The 22,352-nt window shown below is 53.0% G+C and overlaps 1 protein-coding gene across 1 annotated transcript; it reads left to right on the forward strand.

Annotated features, from left to right (window-relative positions):
- Positions 1-4,036: 4,036 nt before the first annotated feature.
- Positions 4,037-21,068, forward strand: LOC144481737 (low density lipoprotein receptor adapter protein 1). Its single transcript, XM_078200888.1, has 3 exons — positions 4,037-4,308; positions 9,366-9,978; positions 19,382-21,068. The coding sequence occupies exons 2-3, from the start codon at positions 9,411-9,413 to the stop codon at positions 19,585-19,587; spliced, it is 774 nt and encodes a 257-aa protein (XP_078057014.1). The 5' UTR covers positions 4,037-4,308; positions 9,366-9,410; the 3' UTR covers positions 19,588-21,068.
- The last annotated feature ends 1,284 nt before the right edge of the window (positions 21,069-22,352 follow it).

The raw sequence follows: 22,352 nt of genomic DNA on the forward strand, positions 1-22,352 counted from the left end.
GAGGGGCATGGACAGAGTGGATAGTCAGAAGTTTTTTCCCCAGGGTGGAAGAGTCAATTACTAGTGGGCAGAGGTTTAAGGTGCGAGGGGCAAGGTTTAAAGGAGATGTACGAGGCAGATTTTTTACACTGAGGGTGGTGGGTGCCTGGAACTCGCTGCCGGGGGAGGGAGTGGAAGCGGATATGATATGTATTTAAGGGGCGTCTTGACAAATACATGAATAGGATGGGAATGGAGGGATATGGTCCCCGGAAGGGTAGGGGGTTTTAGTTCAGGCGGGCAGCATGGTCAGCTTGGAGGGCCGAAGGGCCTGTTCCTGTGCTGAATAATTCTTACACTTCAATGTGACTCATTGTTTGCAAAGGTCTTTGGAATGTCCAGACAGACGGGATAAGGCAAATGCACACATTTCCTGTTGAACTGGCCGCCATTCAAGAAAAAGTCCAGTGACTTATTTTCCCACAGTGTGGGGGGGAGGGGGGGGAGGGGTCTGTCTTATTGTTTCAGCTACTCCAGCCAGTCGGCACGGTGACTAAGCTGGCCTCAGACAGCGAGGCCGGGCCTGAGGCCTAGCCTTTCATCCCAAAGAATTTCCTTCACACAGCCTCACCTGGGAGCTTCTCCATTTTCTATCCGGCCTTCAAGTGAGGCTTGGAATGCAAGCTTGCTTAGCAACGGGGGGGGGGGCGGGGGGGCTGGGGGCGGTGGTGGGGGGAGGGGTGCAGGGGGTGGTTAGCGAGAGAAAATCAGGTTTTCCTTCAACCAAGATCTAAACGAGATGGAGGACAGATCTAGATTTGGGGCCCAAAATGGGAAACTAAATTGATTAGAGTGGGCCTGTATTCCCTGAATTTTAAAAGGGTGGGAGGCAGTTCGATTGAAGGGCATTAATGAATTCTGGCCTAGCCAGCGAAGCCCACATTCCCTTGAATTCAATCATAGAATCCCTACAGTGCAGATGGAGGCCATTCAGCCCATTGAGCTTGCATCGGCAACAATCCCACCCAGGCCCTCTTCTCGTAACCACATGTAGTCACCCTGCTAATCCCCCTGACACTAAGGGGCATTTTACCACGGCCAATCCACCCAACCTGCACATCTTTGGACACTAAGGGGCAATTTAGCATGGCCAATCCACCCAACCTGCACATCTTTGGACACTAAGGGACAATTTAGCATGGCCAATCCACCTAACCTGCACATCTTTGGACACTAAGGGGCAATTTAGCATGGCCAATCCACCCAACCTGCACATCTTTGGACACTAAGGGACAATTTAGCATGGCCAATCCACCCAACCTGCACATCTTTGGACACTAAGGGGCAATTTAGCATGGCCAATCCACCTAACCTGCACATCTTTGGACACTAAGGGGCAATTTAGCATGGCCAATCCACCTAACCTGCACATCTTTGGACACTAAGGGGCAATTTAGCATGGCCAATCCACCTAACCTGCACATCTTTGGACACTAAGGGACAATTTAGCATGGCCAATCCACCTAACCTGCACATCTTTGGACACTAAGGGACAATTTAGCATGGCCAATCCACCTAACCTGCACATCTTTGGACACTAAGGGACAATTTAGCATGGCCAATCCACCTAACCTGCACATCTTTGGACACTAAGGGACAATTTAGCATGGCCAATCCACCTAACCTGCACATCTTTGGACACTAAGGGGCAATTTAGCATGGCCAATCCACCCAACCTGCACATCTTTGGACACTAAGGGACAATTTAGCATGGCCAATCCACCTAATCTACACATCTTTGGACACTAAGGGGCAATTTAGCATGGCCAATCCACCTAACCCGCACACCTTTATAGTGTGGGAGGAAACCGGAGCACCCGGAGGAAACCCACGCAGACACGGGGAGAATGTGCATACTCCGCACAGACAGTGACCCAAGGTCGGGAATCAAACCCGGGTCCCTGGCGCTGTGAGGCAGCGGTGCCAACCCGCTGTGCTGCCCTTTCGTTGAGAGAGAGAGAGAGAGAGCATGTGGGATTGGTCAGGGATGTGAAGGGTTAAGAAGGTGTGGTATTGTTTTCGGAAAGGTTATGGGGGAGCGTCAGTACACGCGGCACAGCGGGAGAGGAACACCAGCGTGCTTTAACAGTGAGTGCTGGCCACAGCGAGGTGTTCCCAGACTGCTCACTGCTGCAGTCAGGGGCTTATCTCAGGGGGAGGGGGGTGGGAGGTGGGGGGGGGGGGTGGGAGGTGGGGGGGGGGGGTGGGGGGGGGGGGGGGTGGGAGGGGGGGGGGACGGGGGGTGGGAGGGGGGGGTGGGAGGGGGGGGGTGGGAGGGGGGGGTGGGAGGGGGGCGGTGGGGAGGGAGGGAGGGGGGGATGGGGGGGGGCGGGGGGGTGGGAGGGAGGGGGGGGGGGTGGGAGGGAGGGAGGGGGGGATGGGGGGGGCGGGGGGGTGGGAGGGAGGGAGGGGGGGATGGGGGGGGGATGGGGGGGGATGGGGGGGAGGGGGGATGGGGGGGGGAGGGGGGGATGGGGGGGGGAGGGGGGGATGGGGGGGGGAGGTGGGGGGGGGGCGGGGGGGTGGGGAGGGAGGGGGGGGCGGGGAGGTGGGGCTCGGGGGTGGTCTGTGGAGTTCTTTCAGGGAACTTTGGCGTAACGGTTTAGGGTGGGGGTTTATCTGGGGGTCTGTGTGGGGGGTTTATCTGGGGTCTGTGTGGGGGGTTTATCTGGGGGTCTGTGTGGGGGGTTTATCTGGGGGTCTGTGTGGGGCGTTTATCTGGGTGTCTGTGTGGGGTTTATCTGGGGGTCTGTGGAGGGTTATCTGGGGGTCTGTGCGGGGTTTATCTGGGGGTCTGTGTGTGGGGTTTATCTGGGTGTCTGTGTGAGGGTTTATCTGGGAGTTTATCTGGGGGTCTATGTGGGGGGTTTATCTGGGGGTCTGTGCGGGGTTTATCTGGGGGTCCGTGTGGGGGATTTATCGGGGGTCTGTGTGGGGGTTTATCTGGGAGTTTATCTGGGGGTGTGTGTGGGGGTTTATCTGGGAGTTTATCTGGGGGTCTGTGTGGGGGGTTTATCTGGGGGTCTGAGTGGGGGTTTATCTGGGAGTTTATCTGGGGGTGTGTGTGGATTTATTTCAGGGTCTGTGGAGGTATCTGAGGCTGGGGCCATCTCAGCATCATTGTATTATCTGCTGTGTTACAGGATGATCGGGGAACTAGGGGGTTAACTGAGGGTGGGGTTATGTTCCACTCTGCTTGTACAGAAGCTTCAGCCACCCTCCATTCCGAGCAGGGAACTGGCTCTAATTCTCCCTCCCACCTCCCCAAATATACAGCCGTGTTTTGAAGCCAAATAGTTGCCTACGTGTAGTTATGTGTTTGCGGAAATGTAAAGGCAGGTTCACTGGAGGGTCTGCCTTCTCACCCTGCTGACTGATGTTTGATCCGACTCCTAACCTCACTGGCTGCAAATAGTAACAGACTTGGAGGAATGCCAGAGAGAGAGAGGGAAAGAGACAGGGAGAGAGAGAGCGAGGGAAAGAGACAGGGAGAGAGAGAGACAGACAGACAGAGAGAGAGGCAGTGTGTGAAAGGGAGACAGAGACAGAGAGAGAGAGAGGGAGACACACACAAACAGAGAGAGAGAGAGAGGCACGGAGTGAAAGCTTGACAGAAAGTGAGGGAGACAGAGAGGGAGACAGGGGGAGAGAGAGAGAGGGAGAGAAAGGGAGACAGAGAGACATAGAGAGCAGGGGGTGGGCTCAGAGAGGGAGAGGAGGAGGGGGAGAGGAGGAGAGAGCTAGAGGGACACAGAGAGAGAGACTAAAATAGAGGGGGAGAGAGAGGGAAGAGAGACAGAGGGACAGACAGAGAGAGAGACTGAGATAGAGGGGAGTGAGAGGGAGACAGAGAGAGCCAGAGGGACAGAGAGAGAGAGAGAGAGACTGAGATCAGGGGGGAGAGGGGGGAAGAGAGACAGACAGAGAGGAGGGGGGGGGGGGGGACAGAGCAAGGGACAGACAGAGAGAGAGAGAGAGACATAGAGAGCTAGAGGGACAGAGAGAGAGGAGAGAGAGACAGAGAGAAAGGGACAGAGACAGAGAGACAGAGAGAAAGGGACAGAGAGAGAGAGGGACAGAGAGAGAAAAGGCCAGGGACAGAGAGGGACAGAGAGAGAGGGACAGAGAGAGAAAAGGTCAGGGACAGAGAGGGACAGAGAGAGAGGGACAGAGAGAGAGGGACAGAGAGAAAGGGACAGAGAGAGGGGGAGAGAAGCAGACAACAGATCATAAGTGACTCAAACGGCGAGTTTGTGTTGACGGGAACAGGTAAACGGACACCTTGTGGGGTTTAACTTGCCTGTTAGAGTTAGTAATGTTTACAGGGGAATCTAATCTCGGGACAGGATTCCTCCTGGATTCTCCCAGTCTGGCGGGAGAGCTGGGGGGTGCGAGGGGGGGGGGGGGCGGGGGGTGGTGGAGGTTGGTGGGGGGGGGAGTTGAAAACCACTGGTGTCTCCTGGGGGAGGCTGTGTGTGAATTCTGGAGAAGCCGCCTGGTTATTTTTAAAAGGCTGGTGTGTTTTTTTTTCCGGGTTTTGTTTTGCTCTGGGAGAAGGGAAAGGGGATTGACCTGGGAAAGGCAGGGATTGTAACTCCAGAGTGCCCTTGGCTGTCTGGAAGGGTAGCTGGGGAGTGTGGGGGTGCAGGCTGTGACAGAACCTGTTTAGCACCGAGATCCAACCTGCACAATCCGGCACTCAGAGCACCAGAGTCCTTCTGTAAATAAGGAGAGTGCGTCAAAAGGTTCCAGACAGCAGGGAACTGGTCTGGGAAGGCTCACTGCATTCACATCACCTACTTCTGCTGTCTTTAGATTTCTCCATTGATTTGATTTGATTTGATTTATTATTGTCACATGTATTGGGATACAGTGAAAAGTATTGTTTCTTGCGCGCTATACAGACAAAGCATACCGTTCATAGAGAAGGAAACGGGAGAGTGCAGAATGGAGTGTTACAGTCATAGCCAGGGTGTAGAGAAAGATCAACTTAATGCGAGGTAGGTCCGTTCAAAAGTCTGACGGCAGCAGGGAAGAAGCTGCTCTTGAGTCGGTCGATACGTGACCTCAGACTTTTGTATCTTTTTCCCGACGGAAGAAGGTGGAAGAGAGAATGTCCGGGGGGCGTGGGGGGTCCTTGATTATGCTGGCTGCTTTTCCCCGAGGCAGCGGGAAGTGTAGACAGAGTCAATGGATGGGAGGCTGGTTTGCGTGATGGGACTGGGCTACATTCACGGCCTTTTGTAGTTTCTTGCGGTCTTGGGCAGAGCAGGAGCCCCAGACCAAGCTGTGATACCAGTGGCTGGAATCGAACCCGGGTCCCTGGCGCTGTGAGGCATCAGTGCCAACCACTGTGCCACCGTGCCTATTATGCTTGTACATACGCTTCTCTCTCACTTGTTCTCCCACCACCGACATCCTCCCCTCCCCCCCCCCCGCTGCCCCCCCCCTCCCCTCCCCCCGCCCCCGCCACCCCCCTCAGCCGCTGAAGTTGCCGCAATCTCTCTAAGGGTGATTTTGGATGCAGTTGCTCAGCAACTAATGAACAGGCCCAGGCCTGGGATCCGGGTGATGTCATGTTCCGGTTTCTTCTTCATAAACACTATCCCAGTGGGATGCAATGTTTATTTTTATCATTGTTTAAATCAAACACACGTAATTCTCTCCACCTTGTTCTTGAATTGAAGCCATTTCCATCTATCCTTCATCTTTCCCAACCCGCGCACTCACCCACCACCCTTTTGGAAGGGAAGAAAAGGTAGGAACTTGACGCCTTTTGCAACCTCAAGATGCTCCCAAAATGCCTTAAAATCAATGGGCACAAGTGGTTAGCACTGCTGCCCCACAGCGCCAGGGACCCACGTTCGATTCCGGCCACAGGTGACTTTCCGTGCGGAGTCTGCACATTCTCCCCGTGTCTGCGTGGGTTTCCTCCGGGTGCTCCGGTTTCCTCCCACAGTCCAAAGGTGCGCGGGTTCGGTTGATTAGCCATGCTAAATTGTCCCTTAGTGTCCAAAGATGTGCGGGTTAGGTGGATTGGCCATGCTAAATTGCCCCTTAGTGTCCAAAGATGTGTAGGTTAGATGGATTGGCCATGGTAAATTGTCCCTTAGTGTCCAAAGATGTGTGGGTTAGATGGATTGGCCATGCTAAATTAACCCTTAGTGTCCAAAGATGTGCAGGTTAGGTGGGTTGGCCATGCTAAATTAACCCTTAGTGTCCAAAGATGTGCAGGTTAGGTGGGTTGGCCATGCTAAATTAACCCTTAGTGTCCAAAGATGTGCAGGTTAGGTGGATTGGCCATGCTAAATTAACCCTTAGTATCAGGGGGCTTAGCAGGGTGAATACATGGGGATAGGGCCTGGGTGGAATTATGGTGGGTACAGACTCGATGGGCCAAATGGCCTCCTTCTGCACTGTAGAGATTCTATGAAGTACGTTCTTGAGATAAAACAGAAGATGCTAGATAAACGCAGCAGTTCTGGCAGCCTCTGTGGAGAGAGAAACAGAGTTAAGAGTTTTCATAGAATCATAGAATCCCTACAGTACAGAAAGAGGCCATTCGGCCCATCGAGTCTGCACCGACCACAATCCCACCCAGGCCCTACCCCCATATCCCTACACATTTACCCACTAATCCCTCTAATCTACACATCTCAGGACACTAAGGGCAATTTTTAGCATGGCCAATCAACCTAACCCGCACATCTTTGGACTGTGGGAGGAAACCGGAGCACCCGGAGGAAACCCACGCAGACACGAGGAGAATGTGCAAACTCCACACAGACAGTGACCCGAGCCGGGAATCGAACCCGGGACCCTGGAGCTGTGAAGCAGCTGTGCTAACCACTGTGCTACCGTGCCGCCCGTACATACTTCATAGAATCTCTACAGTGCAGAAGGAGGCCATTTGGCCCATCGAGTCTGTACCCACCATAATTCCACCCAGGCCCTATCCCCATGTATTCACCCCGCTAAGCCCCCTGATACTAAGGGTTAATTTAGCATTTGAGGGGGTGTGACCCGACTCGGAGTGAAAGATGGGTACAAATGCGATGGATTATACAGGTGGAGGGGGAGAAAAGGTGGTGGAGAAGAAAAGGTCAGGAGAGGTCAGAGGAAAGGAGAGATGGACAAAGGTCTCAAGGGTACAAGACAAAGGGAGTGTTAATGGTGCCCGCCTGCCAAGCTGGGAATCGAACTGGGGTCTCCTGGCGCTGTGAGGCAGCAGCGCTAACCCACCCTGCCGCCCTGTCTTGTGGGAGCTGGCTGCTGCGTTTTACGGTTTTTGATAAACTGTCTCTGGATCAGAGGGAGTTAGGGCGCCGCACACAGTGACATTACTGCAAGGTGCCATTCTTCCGCCATTTAAAAACAAGCCTTTGGGTATTGTGGTTGCTATGGTGGCGCCGGCCTCCATTTGTGTTTGGCCCTTTTCATTGGCGGCGCGGTTGCCAGGGAAAGATTTAATTCCCTGCGCTCGGGTTGAGGGAAAAGTGAGTTAATTATTTAGAATTTAATTAGTGGTTGGGCTACTGTGAGTGCCGCGGGATTAGAGGGCGTTACTCGGGTGAGTTTGACAACACCGGCTGCAGTGTGCGGCGTTTGCTCGGTAGGTATTCTGGAATGTTCCGCTTTCGGTCCTCTCTCCGTCCGGGTGACAGAGTGAGGTGATGGGTCAGTGTTGCGGACATGAAGCTAACTTTTGTCCCTGAAACTCTGGGAAATGGAGAGATTGAGGGCACCTGACAGGTCGGGCAGGATTCGATATTGTAGATCGAGTTTCCAGAACAGAAACGGGCCCTTCTTCCCGACTAGTGCGTGCTGGCATCGAGGCCCCGCATGGCCCTCCTCCTGCCCACCCCCCCTCTTGCCCTGAAAGCGTTTAAACACTCTGACAAGGGACAGATGCAGCGAGATGTCCGCAAAGTACTTTCGGACCTCCCGAGGCCCTGTGCCTGCATCTCCTGTCGCTGGCGGTGGGATCTTGCTGTGCACAGAATCGATGCTGTTTTACATGCCGGAGGTGCGGTCGTGAGGACCGTTGGGGCGGCACGGTGGCAAACACTGTTCCCTTGCAGCGCCAGGGACCCGGGTTCGATTCCCGGCTTGGGTCACTGTCTGTGTGGAGTTTGCACATTCTCCCTGTGACTGCGTGGGTTTCCTCCGGGTGCTCCGGTTTCCTCCCACAGTCCGAAGATGTTTCGGTTAGGTGGATTGGCCATGCTAAATTGCTCCTTAGTGTCCAAAGATGTTCAGGCTAGGTGGATTGGCCATGCTAAATTGCTCCTTAGTGTCCAAAGATTTGAAGGTTAGGTGGATTGGCCATGCTAAATTGCCCCTTAGTGTCCAAAGATGTTCAGGCTAGGTGGATTGGCCATGCTAAATTGCTCCTTAGTGTCCAAAGATTTGAAGGTTAGGTGGATTGGCCATGCTAAATTGCCCCTTAGTGTTCAAAGATGTGCAGGTTAGGTGGATTGGCCATGCTAAATTGTCCCTTAGTGTCCAAAGATGTGTGGGTTAGGTGGATTGGCCATGCTAAATTGCCCCTTAGTGTCCAAAGATGTGTAGGTTAGGTGGATTGGCCATGCTAAATTGCCCCTTAGTGTCCAAAGATGTGCAGGTTAGATGGATTGGCCATGCTAAATTGCCCCTTCGTGTCCAAAGATGTGCAGGTTAGGTGGATTGGCCATGCTAAATTACCCCTTAGTGTCCAAAGATGTGCAGGTTAGGTGGATTGGCCATGCTAAATTGTCCCGTAGTGTCCAAAGATGTGCAGGTTAGATGGATTGGCCATGCTAAATTGCCCCTTAGTGTCCAAAGATGTGCAGGTTAGGTGGATTGGCCATGCTAAATTGCCCCTTAGTGTCCAAAGATGTGTAGGTTAGGTGGATTGGCCATGCTAAATTGCCCCTTAGTGTCCAAAGATGTGCAGGTTAGATGGATTGGCCATGCTAAATTGCCCCTTAGTGTCCAAAGATGTGCAGGTTAGGTGGATTGGCCATGCTAAATTGCCCCTTAGTGTCCAAAGATGTGCAGGTTAGGTGGATTGGCCATGCTAAATTGTCCCTTAGTGTCCAAAGATGTGTAGGCTCGGTGGATTAGCCATGCTAAATTGTCCCGTAGAGAACCAAAGATTTGAAGGTTAGGTGGATTGGCCCTGGTAAAGTGTGTGAAGTTACGGAAATAGGGCTGGTGGTGGTCCTGGGTAAGATGCTCTGTCGGAGAGTCAGTGCCGATTCGATGGGCTGAATGGCCTCCTTCTGCACGGTAGGGATTCTATGATTCTCTGAACACAACAACACCTCTTTTCTCTTTGTCTCCAGGTGTAACTGGTCCATCCGAAGAGACCCCCCAGGGCGTTTGACAAGATGTCACTCCACAACTTCCATTTCATTCACAGTATTAAGAACTCTCCGGCGGTTTTCCGTCGGAGGTTTAAGAAGGACAAGACCAAGAATCTCTCGCACGGGGACCCACTCTTCAAGGTGCATTACATGGGAATGGAGAAAATCTACTCTCTGCAGGTTGAGCAGACCAGGGAGGTGGTCAACAGGCTGGTGGGCAAGGGGTTGGGCAAGGCCAGCAAGGACCACGCCCTGGTGGTACGCCCGCGCTACCTGGAGGTGAAGGAGATCTCCAGCGGCCGGCAGATCACCAAGACCTACCTCCACGACATTGCCTACTGCACGGCGGACAGGGGCCACACCAACATCTTTCTCTACATCTGCAAGAGCAAAGGGCAGCTCCAGTGCCGTGTCTTCCTGTGTAACAAGGCAGAGAAAGCCAAGGCCATCACCGTCTGCTTGGCCAAGTCCTTCGAGGCGGCCTTCAGCCAATGGCACGAGGCGTACGGCCGCCAAGGGTTGCCGGGCCCCGCCTCGGACACTAATCCCAGCTCCGAACATCAGGAAAATCCTCACAGCCGCACAGAAGAAGGTGAGAAAAACCATAAATGCATCCATTCCATTCACCTCAACACTCTGGGAGTGAGTTCCACATTCTCGCCACTCTCTGCGTGAAGACAGTTCTTCTGAATCCACCCCCCCCCAAACCCTTGGATTTCTTGGCCATCTTGTAGATAGCCAAGTAGTTTTGGCGCCTGTAGTTTTGGGCTTAGATTTTCAAAGCCTTAGAACTCGCATTTTTCTAGAGCCTGTCGCAACCTCAGGAGGGTTTCATAGCCTCAGCTAAGGGAGCAGTGACCACAATATGATAGAATTTACCCTGCAGTTTGAGAGGGAGAATGAGGAATCAGATGGAACGGTATTACAGTTAAATAAAGGTAACGACAAAGACACGAGGGAGGAGCTGGCCAGAGTTGATTGGAAAGGGAGCCTAGCAGATGGGACAGTGGAACAGCAATGGCAGGAGTTCATAGAAATCATAGAAACCCTACAGTACAGAAAGAGGCCATTCGGCCCATCGAGTCTGCACCGACCACAATCCCACCCAGGCCCTACCCCCATATCCCTACATATTTACCCACTAATCCCCCTAATCTACGCATCCCAGGACACTAAGGGGCAATTTTAGCATGGCCAATCAACCTAACCTGCACATCTTTGGACTGTGGGAGGAAACCGGAGCACCCGGAGGAAACCCACGCAGACACGAGGAGAATGTGCAAACTCCGCACAGACAGTGACCCAAGCCGGGAATCGAACCCAGGTCCCTGGAGCTGTGAAGCAGCAGTGCTAACCACTGTGCTACCGTGCCACCCTGAGTTTTTGGGGGTTACTCGGGAAGCAGAACAGAAATCCCTGGCTGGGTGATACAGTGGTTGGCGCTGCTGCCTCACAGCGACAGGGAGCCAGGTTTGATTCCCGGCTTGGGTCACTGTCTGTGTGGAGTTTGCACGTTCTCCCCGTGGGTTTCCTCCGGGTGCTCCGGTTTTCTCCCACAGTCCGAAAGACGTGCTGGTTTGGGTGCATTGGCCGTGCTAAATTCTCCCTCAGAGAACCCGAACAGGGGCCGGAGTGCGGCGACTAGGGGATTCTCACAGTAACTTCATTGTGGTGTTAATGTAAGCCTTACTTGTGACACTAATAAATAAATAATCTTTGAACTTTAAATTCATCCCAAGGAGGAGGAAACATGTTAAGGGGAGGATGAGGCATCCATGGCTGACGAGGGAAGTCAAGGACAGCATAAAAGCAAAAGAAAAAGCATACAAAGTGGCGAGGATAATGGGAAGCCAGCGGATTGGGAAGACTTTAAAAGCGAGCAGAGAACAACTAAAAAAGCAATCAGGGGGGTGAAGATGAAATATGAGTGTAAGGTCGCTAATAAAATAAAAGAAGATAGGAAGAGTTTTTTTCAATATATAAAAGGTAAGAGAGAGGCAAAATAGACATTGGACCACTGGAAAATGAGGCTGGAGAAGTAATAATAGGAAACAAAGAAATGGCAGAGGATCTGAACAGTTATTTTGCATCAGTCTTCATGGTGGAAGACACCAGTGGGATGCCAGAGCTCCAGGAGAATCAGGAAGCACAGGTGAATGTAGTGGCCATCACTAAGGAGAAGGTTCTGGGAAAACTGAAAGGTCAGAAGGTGGATAAATCAACTGGATCAGATGGACTACACCCCAGGGTTCGAAAAGAAATAGGTGAGGAAATTGTGGTGATCTTTCAGGAATCACTGGAGGCAGGGAGGGTCCAGGAGGACCGGAAAGTAGCTAATGTAACACAGCTGTTTAGGAAGGGAGGGAGGCAGCAGACGGTAAATTATAGGCCGGTTCGCCTGACTTCGATCATTGGCAAGATTTTAGAGTCCATTATTAAAGATGAGATCGCAGAATGCATGATAAAATAGGACTGAGTCAGTACGGCTTCGTCAAGGGAAGGTCATGTCTGACAAATCTGTTGGAGTTCTTTGAGGAGGTAACAAGGAAGTTAGATAAAAGAGAACCAGTGGACGTGATTTATTTAGACTTCCAGAAGGCCTTTGACAAGGTGCTGCATAGGAGACTGTTAAATAAATTCAGAGCCCATGGCGTTAAGGGTAAGATTCTGGCATGGATACAGGATTGGCTGACTGGCAGAAGGCAGAGAGTGGGGATAAAGGGATCTTTTTCAGGATGGCAGCTGGTGACTAGTGGTGTGTCTCAGGGGTTGGTGCTGGGACCACAACTTTTCACAATCTACATTAACAGTTTGGAAGAAGGAATTGGAGGCACTGTTGCTAAGTTTGCAGATGATACAAAGATATGTAGAGGGACAAAGATGTGCAGGTTGGGTGGATTGGCCATGCTAAATTGCCCCTTAGTGTCCAAAGATGTGCGGGTTGGGTGGATTGGCCATGCTAAATTGCCCCTTAGTGTCCAAAGATGTGTAGGTGAGGTGGATTGGCCATGCTAAATTGCCCCTTAGTGTCCAAAGATGTGCAGGTTAGGTGGATTGGCCGTGCTAAATTGCCCCTTAGTGTCCAAAGATGTGCGGGTGGGTGGATTGGCCATGCTAAATTGCCCCTTAGTGTCTAAAGATGTGTAGGTGAGGTGGATTGGCCATGCTAAATTGCCCCTTAGTGTCCAAAGATGTGTAGGTGAGGTGGATTGGCCATGCTAAATTGCCCCTTAGTGTCCAGACCCACTATCCAGCACTTTCTCCGTAACTCCACACATTTTACCATGGCCAATCCACCTAACCTGTATATCTTTGGACACTAAGGGGCAACTTACCATGGCCAATCCACCTAACCTGTATATCTTTGGACACTAAGGGGCAACTTAGCATGGCCAATCCACCTAACCCGCACATCTTTAGACACTAAGGTGCAATTTAGCACGGCCAATCCACCTAACCTGCACATCTTTGGACACTAAGGTGCAATTTAGCATGGCCAATCCACCTAACCTACACATCTTTGGACACTAAGGGGCAATTTAGCATGGCCAATCCACCTAACCTGCACTTGTGTCACCAGACACTTTGGAGCATTGGCAGTGGTGTTTATGACAAAACTCGGAATTTTAAAGTTTATAAATAATCTAATGCTGTTTCATTCGAAAGACATGCGGGTGAGGTGAATCTACCCATGGTTCTGGTGTTAAAGTTATGACGTCTTGTTCTGAAAATCCCCATCAGAGGAAATACTTCCTCGGCATCAATTCTCGGAAACTCTTAAAATTTTTAAACGTCTCAACTAGATCACCCCTTGACCTTTGAACCTCGAGGGTTCAGGCCAAGTTTAGTGGGGCTGACCTCACGATTTAACCCTTGGAGCCCTGATGGTAATCTGTCCAACGCTCCTCCCCTCCTGCCCCTTGGCCAACAGCGCTAAGGCAGGTTGCCTCGCCGTCATCACCATTGCTGTTGGTGGGATCTTGCTGTTCATGTGCTGGTTGTTGGGTTTCCTACATTAGAATATAGCCTCCCGTTGACACGATGCCCAGAACCGAACGCGAATGGGCCAAGCTGGGCTCCGACCCATCGATGGCAAAGCCATTTCAAAGACCAATGAACGTTGATGGACGTTCCCTTACTTCACCCAGTGCTTTTCAGAGCAGGTATGCAACTTAGAGACGTTCCCTTATCTAGCACCTACACATTAACTTGGTTAGACTGAGGACGATAAAGGTCGATCACAATGAACCTTGGGGAAGAGATGTGTTGGGAGATAGAAAACCTTTCATATCATTGAGAAGGGACAGATATGAATGATTCCATTAACCCTTGACAGCAGAACTCAACAAATGAATAAAAGTGATTAAGTTACTTTTCAAACGCTGAATGGAATTGCTTAATCCCTCCTTAAAAGGCAGCGTTCCTGCCAATTTGGACACAAAGGAATGTTTCCTGGTGAGATAAAGGGCAGCGTTTGCTGGGGACCTGAATTAAAAACGCTGGGAGAACTTCGCCAACAGGTCTGGCAGCATCTGCGGTGAGGGAGAGAGAAACAGAGTTGACATTTTTAGTTGAGTGTGTCTCACTGGGAACAGGGAATGAGCTGGGAGGATGTTTGTCTGCGGTGATCTTTCAGACCGCAAAAATTAGACTCAAGTTCCCTCGAGCACTGGAGGTTAAGGGGTTAGACTCATAGAGGTTTACAGCATGGAAACAGGCCCTTCGGCCCAACTTGTCCATGCCGCCCTTTTTTTAAACCCCTAAGCTAATCCCAATTGCCCGCGTTTGGCCCATATCCCTCTCTACCCATCGTACCCATGTAACTGTCTAAACGCTTTTTAAAAGACAAAATTGTACCCGCCTCTGCTACTGCCTCTGGCAGCTTGTTCCAGACACTCACCACCCTCTGTGTGAAACAATTGTCCCTCTGGACACTGTTGTATCTCTCACCTTAAACCTATGCCCTCTAGTTTTAGACTCCCCTACCTTTGGGAAAAGATATTGACTGTCTAGCTGATCTGTGTCCCTCATTATTTTATGGACCTCTATAAGGTCACCCCTCAGCCTCCTACGCTCCAGGGAAAAAAGTCCCAGTCTATCCAGCTTCTCCTTATAACTCAAACTTGATTAGATGGAGTTTTTTTTCGCAGAATCACCGAACCCCTACAGTGCAGATAGAGGCCGTTCGGCCCATCGAGTCTGCACCGACCACAATCCCTCCTAGCCCCTATCGCAGTAACCCCACATATTTACCCTGCTAATCCCCCTGACACTAAGTTGAAATTTAGCATGGCCAATCCACCTAACCCGCACGTCTTTCGGACTGTGGGAGGAAAGTGGAGCACCCGGAGGAAACCCACGCAGACATGGGGAGAACGTGCAGACTCCGCACAGACAGTGACCCGAGGCCGGGAATCGAACCCGGGTCCCTGGCGCTGTGAGGCAGCAGCGCTAACCCACTGTGCTGCCCATGGGACAAGAAGGGGCAATTTACTATGTCTCATCTTCCTAACCTGCACATCTTTGGACTGTGGGAGGAAACCCACGCAGACATGGGGAGAATGTGCAAACTCCACACAGACAGTGACCCGAGGCTGGAATCGTTATTTTTAGGCTTTTAAAAGGAATTTATGAGCGCGGCTCCCAACAACACTCGAGAAGCTCGACACCATCCAGGACAAAGCAGCCCCGCTTGATTGCCCCCCCCATCCACAAACACTCACTCCCTCCACCACCCACGCACAGCGGCAGCCTGTGTACCATCTACAAGATGCACCGCAGCGACTCACCAAGGTTCCTGACGGTGGTATGGAGGCACAGTGGTTGGCACTGCTGCCTCACAGCACCAGGGTTCGATTTGCCCCTCGGGTGACTGTCTGTGTGGAGTTTGCACGTTATCCCCGTGTCTGCGTGGGTTTCCTCCGGGTGCTCCCGCTTCCTCCCACAGTCCAAAAATGTATGGGTGAGGCGGATTGGCCGTGCTAAATTGCCCCTTAGTGCCCAAAGATGTGCAGGTTAGGGGGATTCGTGGAGTAAAGATGTGGGGTTACAGGAACAGGGCAGGGGTAATGTGTTCTGTCAGTGAGTCGGTGTAGACTTGATGGGCCGAACGACCTCCTTTTGCATTGTGGGGATTCTGTGACAGCTCCTTCCAAACCCACGACTGCCACCATCGAGAAGGACAAGGGCAGCAGATACATGGGGAACACCACGACGTGCAAGTTCCCCTCCGAGCCACTCACCATCCTGACTTGGAAATATATCAGCTGTTCCTTCACTGTCACTGGGTCAAAATCCTGGAACTCCCTCCTAACAACATGGTGGCACTCCCTCAGCACTGACCCTCTGACAGTGCGGCACTCCCTCAGCACTGACCCTCTGACAGTGCGGCACTCCCTCAGCACTGACCCTCTGACAGTGCGGCACTCCCTCAGCACTGACCCTCTGACAGTGCGGCACTCCCTCAGCACTGACCCTCTGACAGTGCGGCACTCCCTCAGCGCCGACCCGCTGACAGTGCGGCACTCCCTCAGCACTGACCCTCTGACAGTGCAGCACTCCCTCAGCACTGAACCTCTGACAGTGCGGCACTCTCTCAGCACTGACCCTCTGACAGTGCGACACTCCCTCAGCACTGACCCTCTGACAGTGCGGCACTCCCTCAGCACTGACCCTCTGACAGTGCGGCACTCCCTCCGCACTGATCCTCTGACAGTGCAGCACTCCCTCAGCACTGACCCTCTGACAGTGCGGCACTCCCTCCGCACTGACCCTCTGACAGTGCGGCACTCCCTCAGTACTGACCCTCTGACAGTGCGGCACTCCCTCAGCACTGACCCTCTGACAGTGCGGCACTCCCTCAGTCCTGACCCTCTGACAGTGCGGCACTCCCTCAGCACTGACCCTCTGACAGTGCGGCACTCCCTCCACACTGACCCTCTGACAGTGCGGCACTCCCTCAGCACTGACCCTCTGACAGTGCGGCACTCCCTCAGCACTGACCCTCTGACAGTGCGGCACTCCCTCAGTACTGACCCTCTGACAGTGCGGCGCTCCCTCAGCACTGACCCCCTGACAGTGCGGCACTCCCTCAGTACTGACCCTCTGACAGTGCGGCACTCCCTCAGCACTGACCCTCTGACAGTGCGGCACTCCCTCAGCACTGACCCTCTGACAGTGCAGCACTCCCTCAGCACTGAACCTCTGACAGTGCGGCACTCTCTCAGCACTGACCCTCTGACAGTGCGACACTCCCTCAGCACTGACCCTCTGACAGTGCGGCACTCCCTCAGCACTGACCCTCTGACAGTGCGGCACTCCCTCCGCACTGATCCTCTGACAGTGCAGCACTCCCTCAGCACTGACCCTCTGACAGTGCGGCACTCCCTCCGCACTGACCCTCTGACAGTGCGGCACTCCCTCAGTACTGACCCTCTGACAGTGCGGCACTCCCTCAGCACTGACCCTCTGACAGTGCGGCACTCCCTCAGTCCTGACCCTCTGACAGTGCGGCACTCCCTCAGCACTGACCCTCTGACAGTGCGGCACTCCCTCCACACTGACCCTCTGACAGTGCGGCACTCCCTCAGCACTGACCCTCTGACAGTGCGGCACTCCCTCAGCACTGACCCTCTGACAGTGCGGCACTCCCTCAGTACTGACCCTCTGACAGTGCGGCGCTCCCTCAGCACTGACCCCCTGACAGTGCGGCACTCCCTCAGTACTGACCCTCTGACAGTGCGGCACTCCCTCAGCACTGACCCTCTGACAGTGCGGCACTCCCTCAGCACTGACCCTCTGACAGTGCAGCACTCCCTCAGCACTGATCCTCTGACAGTGCGGCACTCCCTCAGCACTGATCCTCTGACAGTGCGGCACTCCCTCAGCACTGACCCTCTGACAGTGCGGCACTCCCTCAGCACAGACCCACTGACAGTGCGGCACTCCCTCAGCACTGATCCTCTGACAGTGCGGCACTCCCTCAGCACTGATCCTCTGACAGTGCGGCACTCCCTCAGCACTGACCCTCTGACAGTGCGGCGCTCCCTCAGCACTGACCCTCTGACAGTGCGGCACTCCCTCAGCACTGACCCTCTGACAGTGCGGCACTCCCTCAGTACTGACCCTCTGACAGTGCGGCACTCCCTCAGCACTGACCCTCTGACAGTGCGGCACTCCCTCAGCACTGACCCTCTGACAGTGCGGCACTCCCTCAGCACTGACCCTCTGACAGTGCGGCACTCCCTCAGTACTGACCCTCTGACAGTGCGGCACTCCCTCAGCACTGACCCTCTGACAGTGTGGCACTCCCTCAGCACTGACCCTCTGACAGTGCGGCACTCCCTCAGCACTGACCCCCTGACAGTGCGGCACTCCCTCAGCACTGACCCTCTGACAGTGCGGCACTCCCTCAGCACTGACCCCCTGACAGTGCGGCACTCCCTCAGTACTGATCCTCTGACAGTGCGGCACTCCCTCAGCACTGACCCCCTGACAGTGCGGGACTCCCTCAGTACTGACCCTCTGACAGTGCGGCACTCCCTCAGCACTGATCCTCTGACAGTGCGGGACTCCCTCAGTACTGACCCTCTGACAGTGCGGCGCTCCCTCAGCACTGATCCCCTGACAGTGCGGCACTCCCTCAGCACTGACCCCCTGACAGTGCGGCACAGTGTCAGCTGTGGATTTATTTGCTGATTTGCCTTGGCTCCCAGTCCTGTTAACACCTTGAACTTTGCAATAAATATGAAAGGGAGTTGTTTGGCTGGATCTTGAGTCCGTGACGATTTCACCCCAGCCTCCTGATGAAAGATGGTGAACTTATGGGTTGGCACGGTGGCACAGTGGGTTAGCACTGATGCCTCACGGCGCCAGGGACCCGGGTTCGATTCCCGGCTCGGGTCACTGTCTGCGTGGAGTCTGCACGTTCTCCCCGTGTCTGCGTGGGTTTCCTCCGGGTGCTCCGGTTTCCTCCCACAGTCTGAAAGACGTGCGGGTTAGGGTGCATTGGCCGTGGGAAATTGCCCCTTAGTGTCAGGGGGGCTCGCCGGGGTAAATGGGGATAGACCCTGGGTGAGATTGTGGTCGGTGCAGACCCAAGTTGACCATTCGGCCCCTCGAGCCTGCTCTGCCACTCAACGCGATCATAGCTGACCTTCCAACTCAACTTTGCCTTCCCATCCTAACCGCCACCAACCCCTCAGTGTCTAAAACCCTCCCCATTTCACTCCAAACCTCGCGACTGAGCTCTCTGGGGGAGAGAATTCCAAAGGTTCACAACACTCTGACTGAAGGAATTTCTCTCACCTCAGCCCAAAATGGCCGACCCTGTATCATGGAAACTAGAAGCAGGAGGAGGCCATTCGAGCCTGCTCCATCATTCATTTAGCAATAGACAATCCACCTAACCCGCACATCTTTGGACACTAAGGGGCAATTTAGCATGGCCAATCCACCTAACCTACACATCTTTGGACACTAAGGGGCAATTTAGCACGGCCAATCCACCTAACCTACACATCTTTGGACACTAAGGGGCAATTTAGCATGGCCAATCCCCCTAACCTGCACATCTTTGGAAACTAAGGGCAATTTATCATGGCCAATCCACCTAACCTACACATCTTTGGACACTAAGGGGCAATTTAGCATGGCCAATCCCCCTAACCTGCACATCTTTGGAAACTAAGGGCAATTTATCATGGCCAATCCACCTAACCTACACATCTTTGGACACTAAGGGGCAATTTAGCATGGCCAATCCACCTAACCTGCACATCTTTGGAAACTAAGGGCAATTTATCATGGCCAATCCACCTAACCTACACATCTTTGGACACTCAGGGGCAATTTAGCATGGCCAATCCACCTAACCTAGACATCTTTGGACACTAAGGGGCAATTTAGCACGGCCAATCCACCTAACCCGCACATCTTTGGACACTCCTTCTGCATTGTATGACTCTCTGATTCTATGTCTATCCCGTTTCCCACAGGGAGCTCGCTGGAGGAGGAGTCGGAGCTTAGCCACTCATTGGAAAGCGACGAGGAAGCGGAGGCAAGGATGCACCGCGAGTTTCTCCAGAGAGCGGCGTCTTTCCGAGCCCCCCACCGCCTGGACACGGGATACCCCGACATGGAGGAGCTGACCGGGGATTCCTCCATCCAGGAGCTGGTCGGGGGCGAGCCCGAAGGGGACTGACCGGCCCTCCTGCCTGCTTCAGCTCCTTCTTTAACCCTGCGGGGGGGGGGGTTGGCACGAGAGAAAATCAGTTTGGCAGCACCCACCCCTCAAGGGGCGGAGGTCAAATATTTCAAACTTATGGACGAGGCCTTTGTTGATTTATTTCTTGGAACAGCTTTTCAAAAACACAGATCCTCGGAGGAAGGTTTGAATTAAGATGACTGCTTAACCGTGAACCCCGCACGTACAGCGTGTGACGCTGATGCATTCAGCACTCCAGAAGCAATATTGAGCCTGTTGTGTGGAAGACGGCTCCCTCCCCCCACCTCAGCCCACTCTCCAATAACACTTGCTTCATGACTTTTTAGACCTAAGGTTGACTGATTCTATTTTGACCTCATCCCTCCGAGTGTGAGGTATATTCTGCGGAGTTTAAACAGATGCGATCACATTGAAACGTAGACAATCCTTAGAGTGTTTGGCAGGGAAGATGTTCAGAGGTGTGTTTGCACTTGGTTCCAGAACTCGTGGGCGGAGGGGATGGAGGGGTTGGCGAGGGGAGAGGGGGAAGGAGAGAAACATGGAGTTGGGGGAAGGGAGAGATGTCACAGTCGCAGGAAAATTCTAACAAGATTAGCCAGGGTGGATTCAGAAAGAATGTTCCTGATGATGGGGGAGTCCAGAACTAGGGGATTCATAGTTTGAGGATGAGGGATAAATCTTTTAGGACTGAGGTGAGGAGAAGTTTCTTCACCCAGGGGGTGGTGAAAGTTTGGAATTTTCTCCCTGAGAGAGCTCAGTTGCTAAGTTTTGAGTGAAATGGGGAGGTTTTTAGACACTAAGTGGGAGGGAAGGCAAACTTGAGTTGGAAGGTCAGCTACGATCGCGTTGAGTGGCAGAACAGGCTCAAGGGGCTGAATGGCCAACTCGTCTTCCTCTTTCTTTTGTCCTTGACGACCTTATCTGATGCCAGAGTGCAGCGTGGACTGTTTACCATAAGAAGAGCTTTGATTAGCTTGAGAGAGAGCGATGGTGGCTCCATTTGACAAATACCTCCCCCCCGCTCCCGAACATCCTTGGACTGTCCCGAGTGTTTCTCTGGGACGTTCCAGGACACTGGCGGGGAGACTTGAAGCTGCCTTATGAAGCGGAACGCCCCACTGTCACCAACTGCTACCGGGGTTGTTATTAACTTGGTTGTCAAATTACTGAAGGAACGCAACAATTTTACATTAACCCGCAACGGCTTTCAGTTTGTTGTCGATGACTCGACAGCCCCTCCGAGAGGGAGGGGCTCCGATTGCTGAAATGATCTTGTCTCTTGACTTTCTGTCAGTTGGAAGGAATGTTTCTGATAAGGTTTAAGAAAGGCAAAACTCCCTGTTTATCTGCTGTTGTGATGTGGAGATGCCGGCGTTGGACTGGGGTAAACACAGTAAGAGTTTTAACAACACCAGGTTAAAGTCCAACAGGTTTATTTGGTAGCAAATGCCATTCGCTTTCGGAGCGCTGATCCTTCGTCAGATGGAGTGGAAATCTGCTCTCAAACAGGGCACAGAGACACAAAATCAAGTTACAGAATACTAATTAGAATGCGAATCTCTACAGCCAACCAGGTCTTAAAGATACAGACAACGTGGGTGGAGGGAGCATTAGCACAGGTAAAAGAGATGTGTATTGTCTCCAGACAGGACAGCCAGTGAGATTCTGCAAGTCCAGGAGGCAAGCTGTGGGGGTTACTGATAGTGTGACATAAATCCAACATCCCGGTTTAGGCCGTCCTCATGTGTGCGGAACTTGGCTATCAGTTTCTGCTCAGCGACTCTGCGCTGTCGTGTGTCGTGAAGGCCGCCTTGGAGAACGCTTACCCGAAGATCAGAGGCTGAATGCCCGTGACTGCTGAAGTGCTCCCCCACAGGAAGAGAACAGTCTTGCCTGGTGATTGTCGAGCGGTGTTCATTCATCCGTTGTCGTAGCGTCTGCATGGTTTCCCCAATGTACCATGCCTCGGGACATCCTTTCCTGCAGCCTATCAGGTAGACAGCGTTGGCCGAATTGCAAGAGTAGGTACCGTGTACCTGGTAGATGGTGTTCTCACGTGAGATGGTGGCATCCGTGTTGATGATCCGGCACGTCTTGCAGAGGTTGCTGTGGCAGGGTTGTGTGGTGTCGTGGTCACTGTTCTCCTGAAGGCTGGGTAGTTTGCTGCGGACAATGGTCTGTTTGAGATTGCGTGGTTGTTTGAAGGCAAGAAGTGGGGGTGTGGGGATGGCCTTGGCGAGATGTTCGTCTTCATCAATGACATGTTGAAGGCTCCGGGGGAGATGCCGTAGCGTCTCCGCTCCGGGGAAGTACTGGACGACGAAGGGTACTCTGTCCACTGTGTCCCGTGTTTGTCTTCTGAGGAGGTCACTGCGGTTTTTCGCTGTGGCGCGTCGGAACTGTCGATCGATGAGTCGAGCGCCATATCCTGTTCTTATGAGGGCATCTTTCAGCATCTGGAGGTGTCTGTTGCGATCCTCCTCATCCGAGCAGATCCTGTGTATTCGGAGGGCTTGTCCGTAGGGGATGGCTTCTTTAACGTGTTTAGGGTGGAAGCTGGAGAAGTGGAGCATCGTGAGGTTATCCGTGGGCTTGCGGTTCAGTGAGGTGCTGAGGTGACCGTCCTTAATGGAGATGCGTGTGTCCAAGAATGCAACCGATTCCGGAGAGTAGTCCATGGTGAGTCTGATGGTGGGATGGGACTTGTTGATGTCATCATATAGTTGTTTCAGTGATTGCTC

This window comes from Mustelus asterias, chromosome 31, assembly GCF_964213995.1.
Source record: "Mustelus asterias chromosome 31, sMusAst1.hap1.1, whole genome shotgun sequence".
Lineage (NCBI taxonomy): Eukaryota > Metazoa > Chordata > Chondrichthyes > Carcharhiniformes > Triakidae > Mustelus > Mustelus asterias.

What these genes read in the sequence shown, in the direction of transcription:
- LOC144481737 (XM_078200888.1), top strand. Translation starts at nt 9,411, where the DNA reads ATGTCACTCCACAACTTCCATTTCATTCACAGTATTAAGAACTCTCCG. An exon ending in TCACAGCCGCACAGAAGAAG is followed by an intron (nt 9,979 to 19,381) that starts GTGAGAAAAACC and finishes CGTTTCCCACAG; the next exon opens with GGAGCTCGCTGGAGGAGGAG.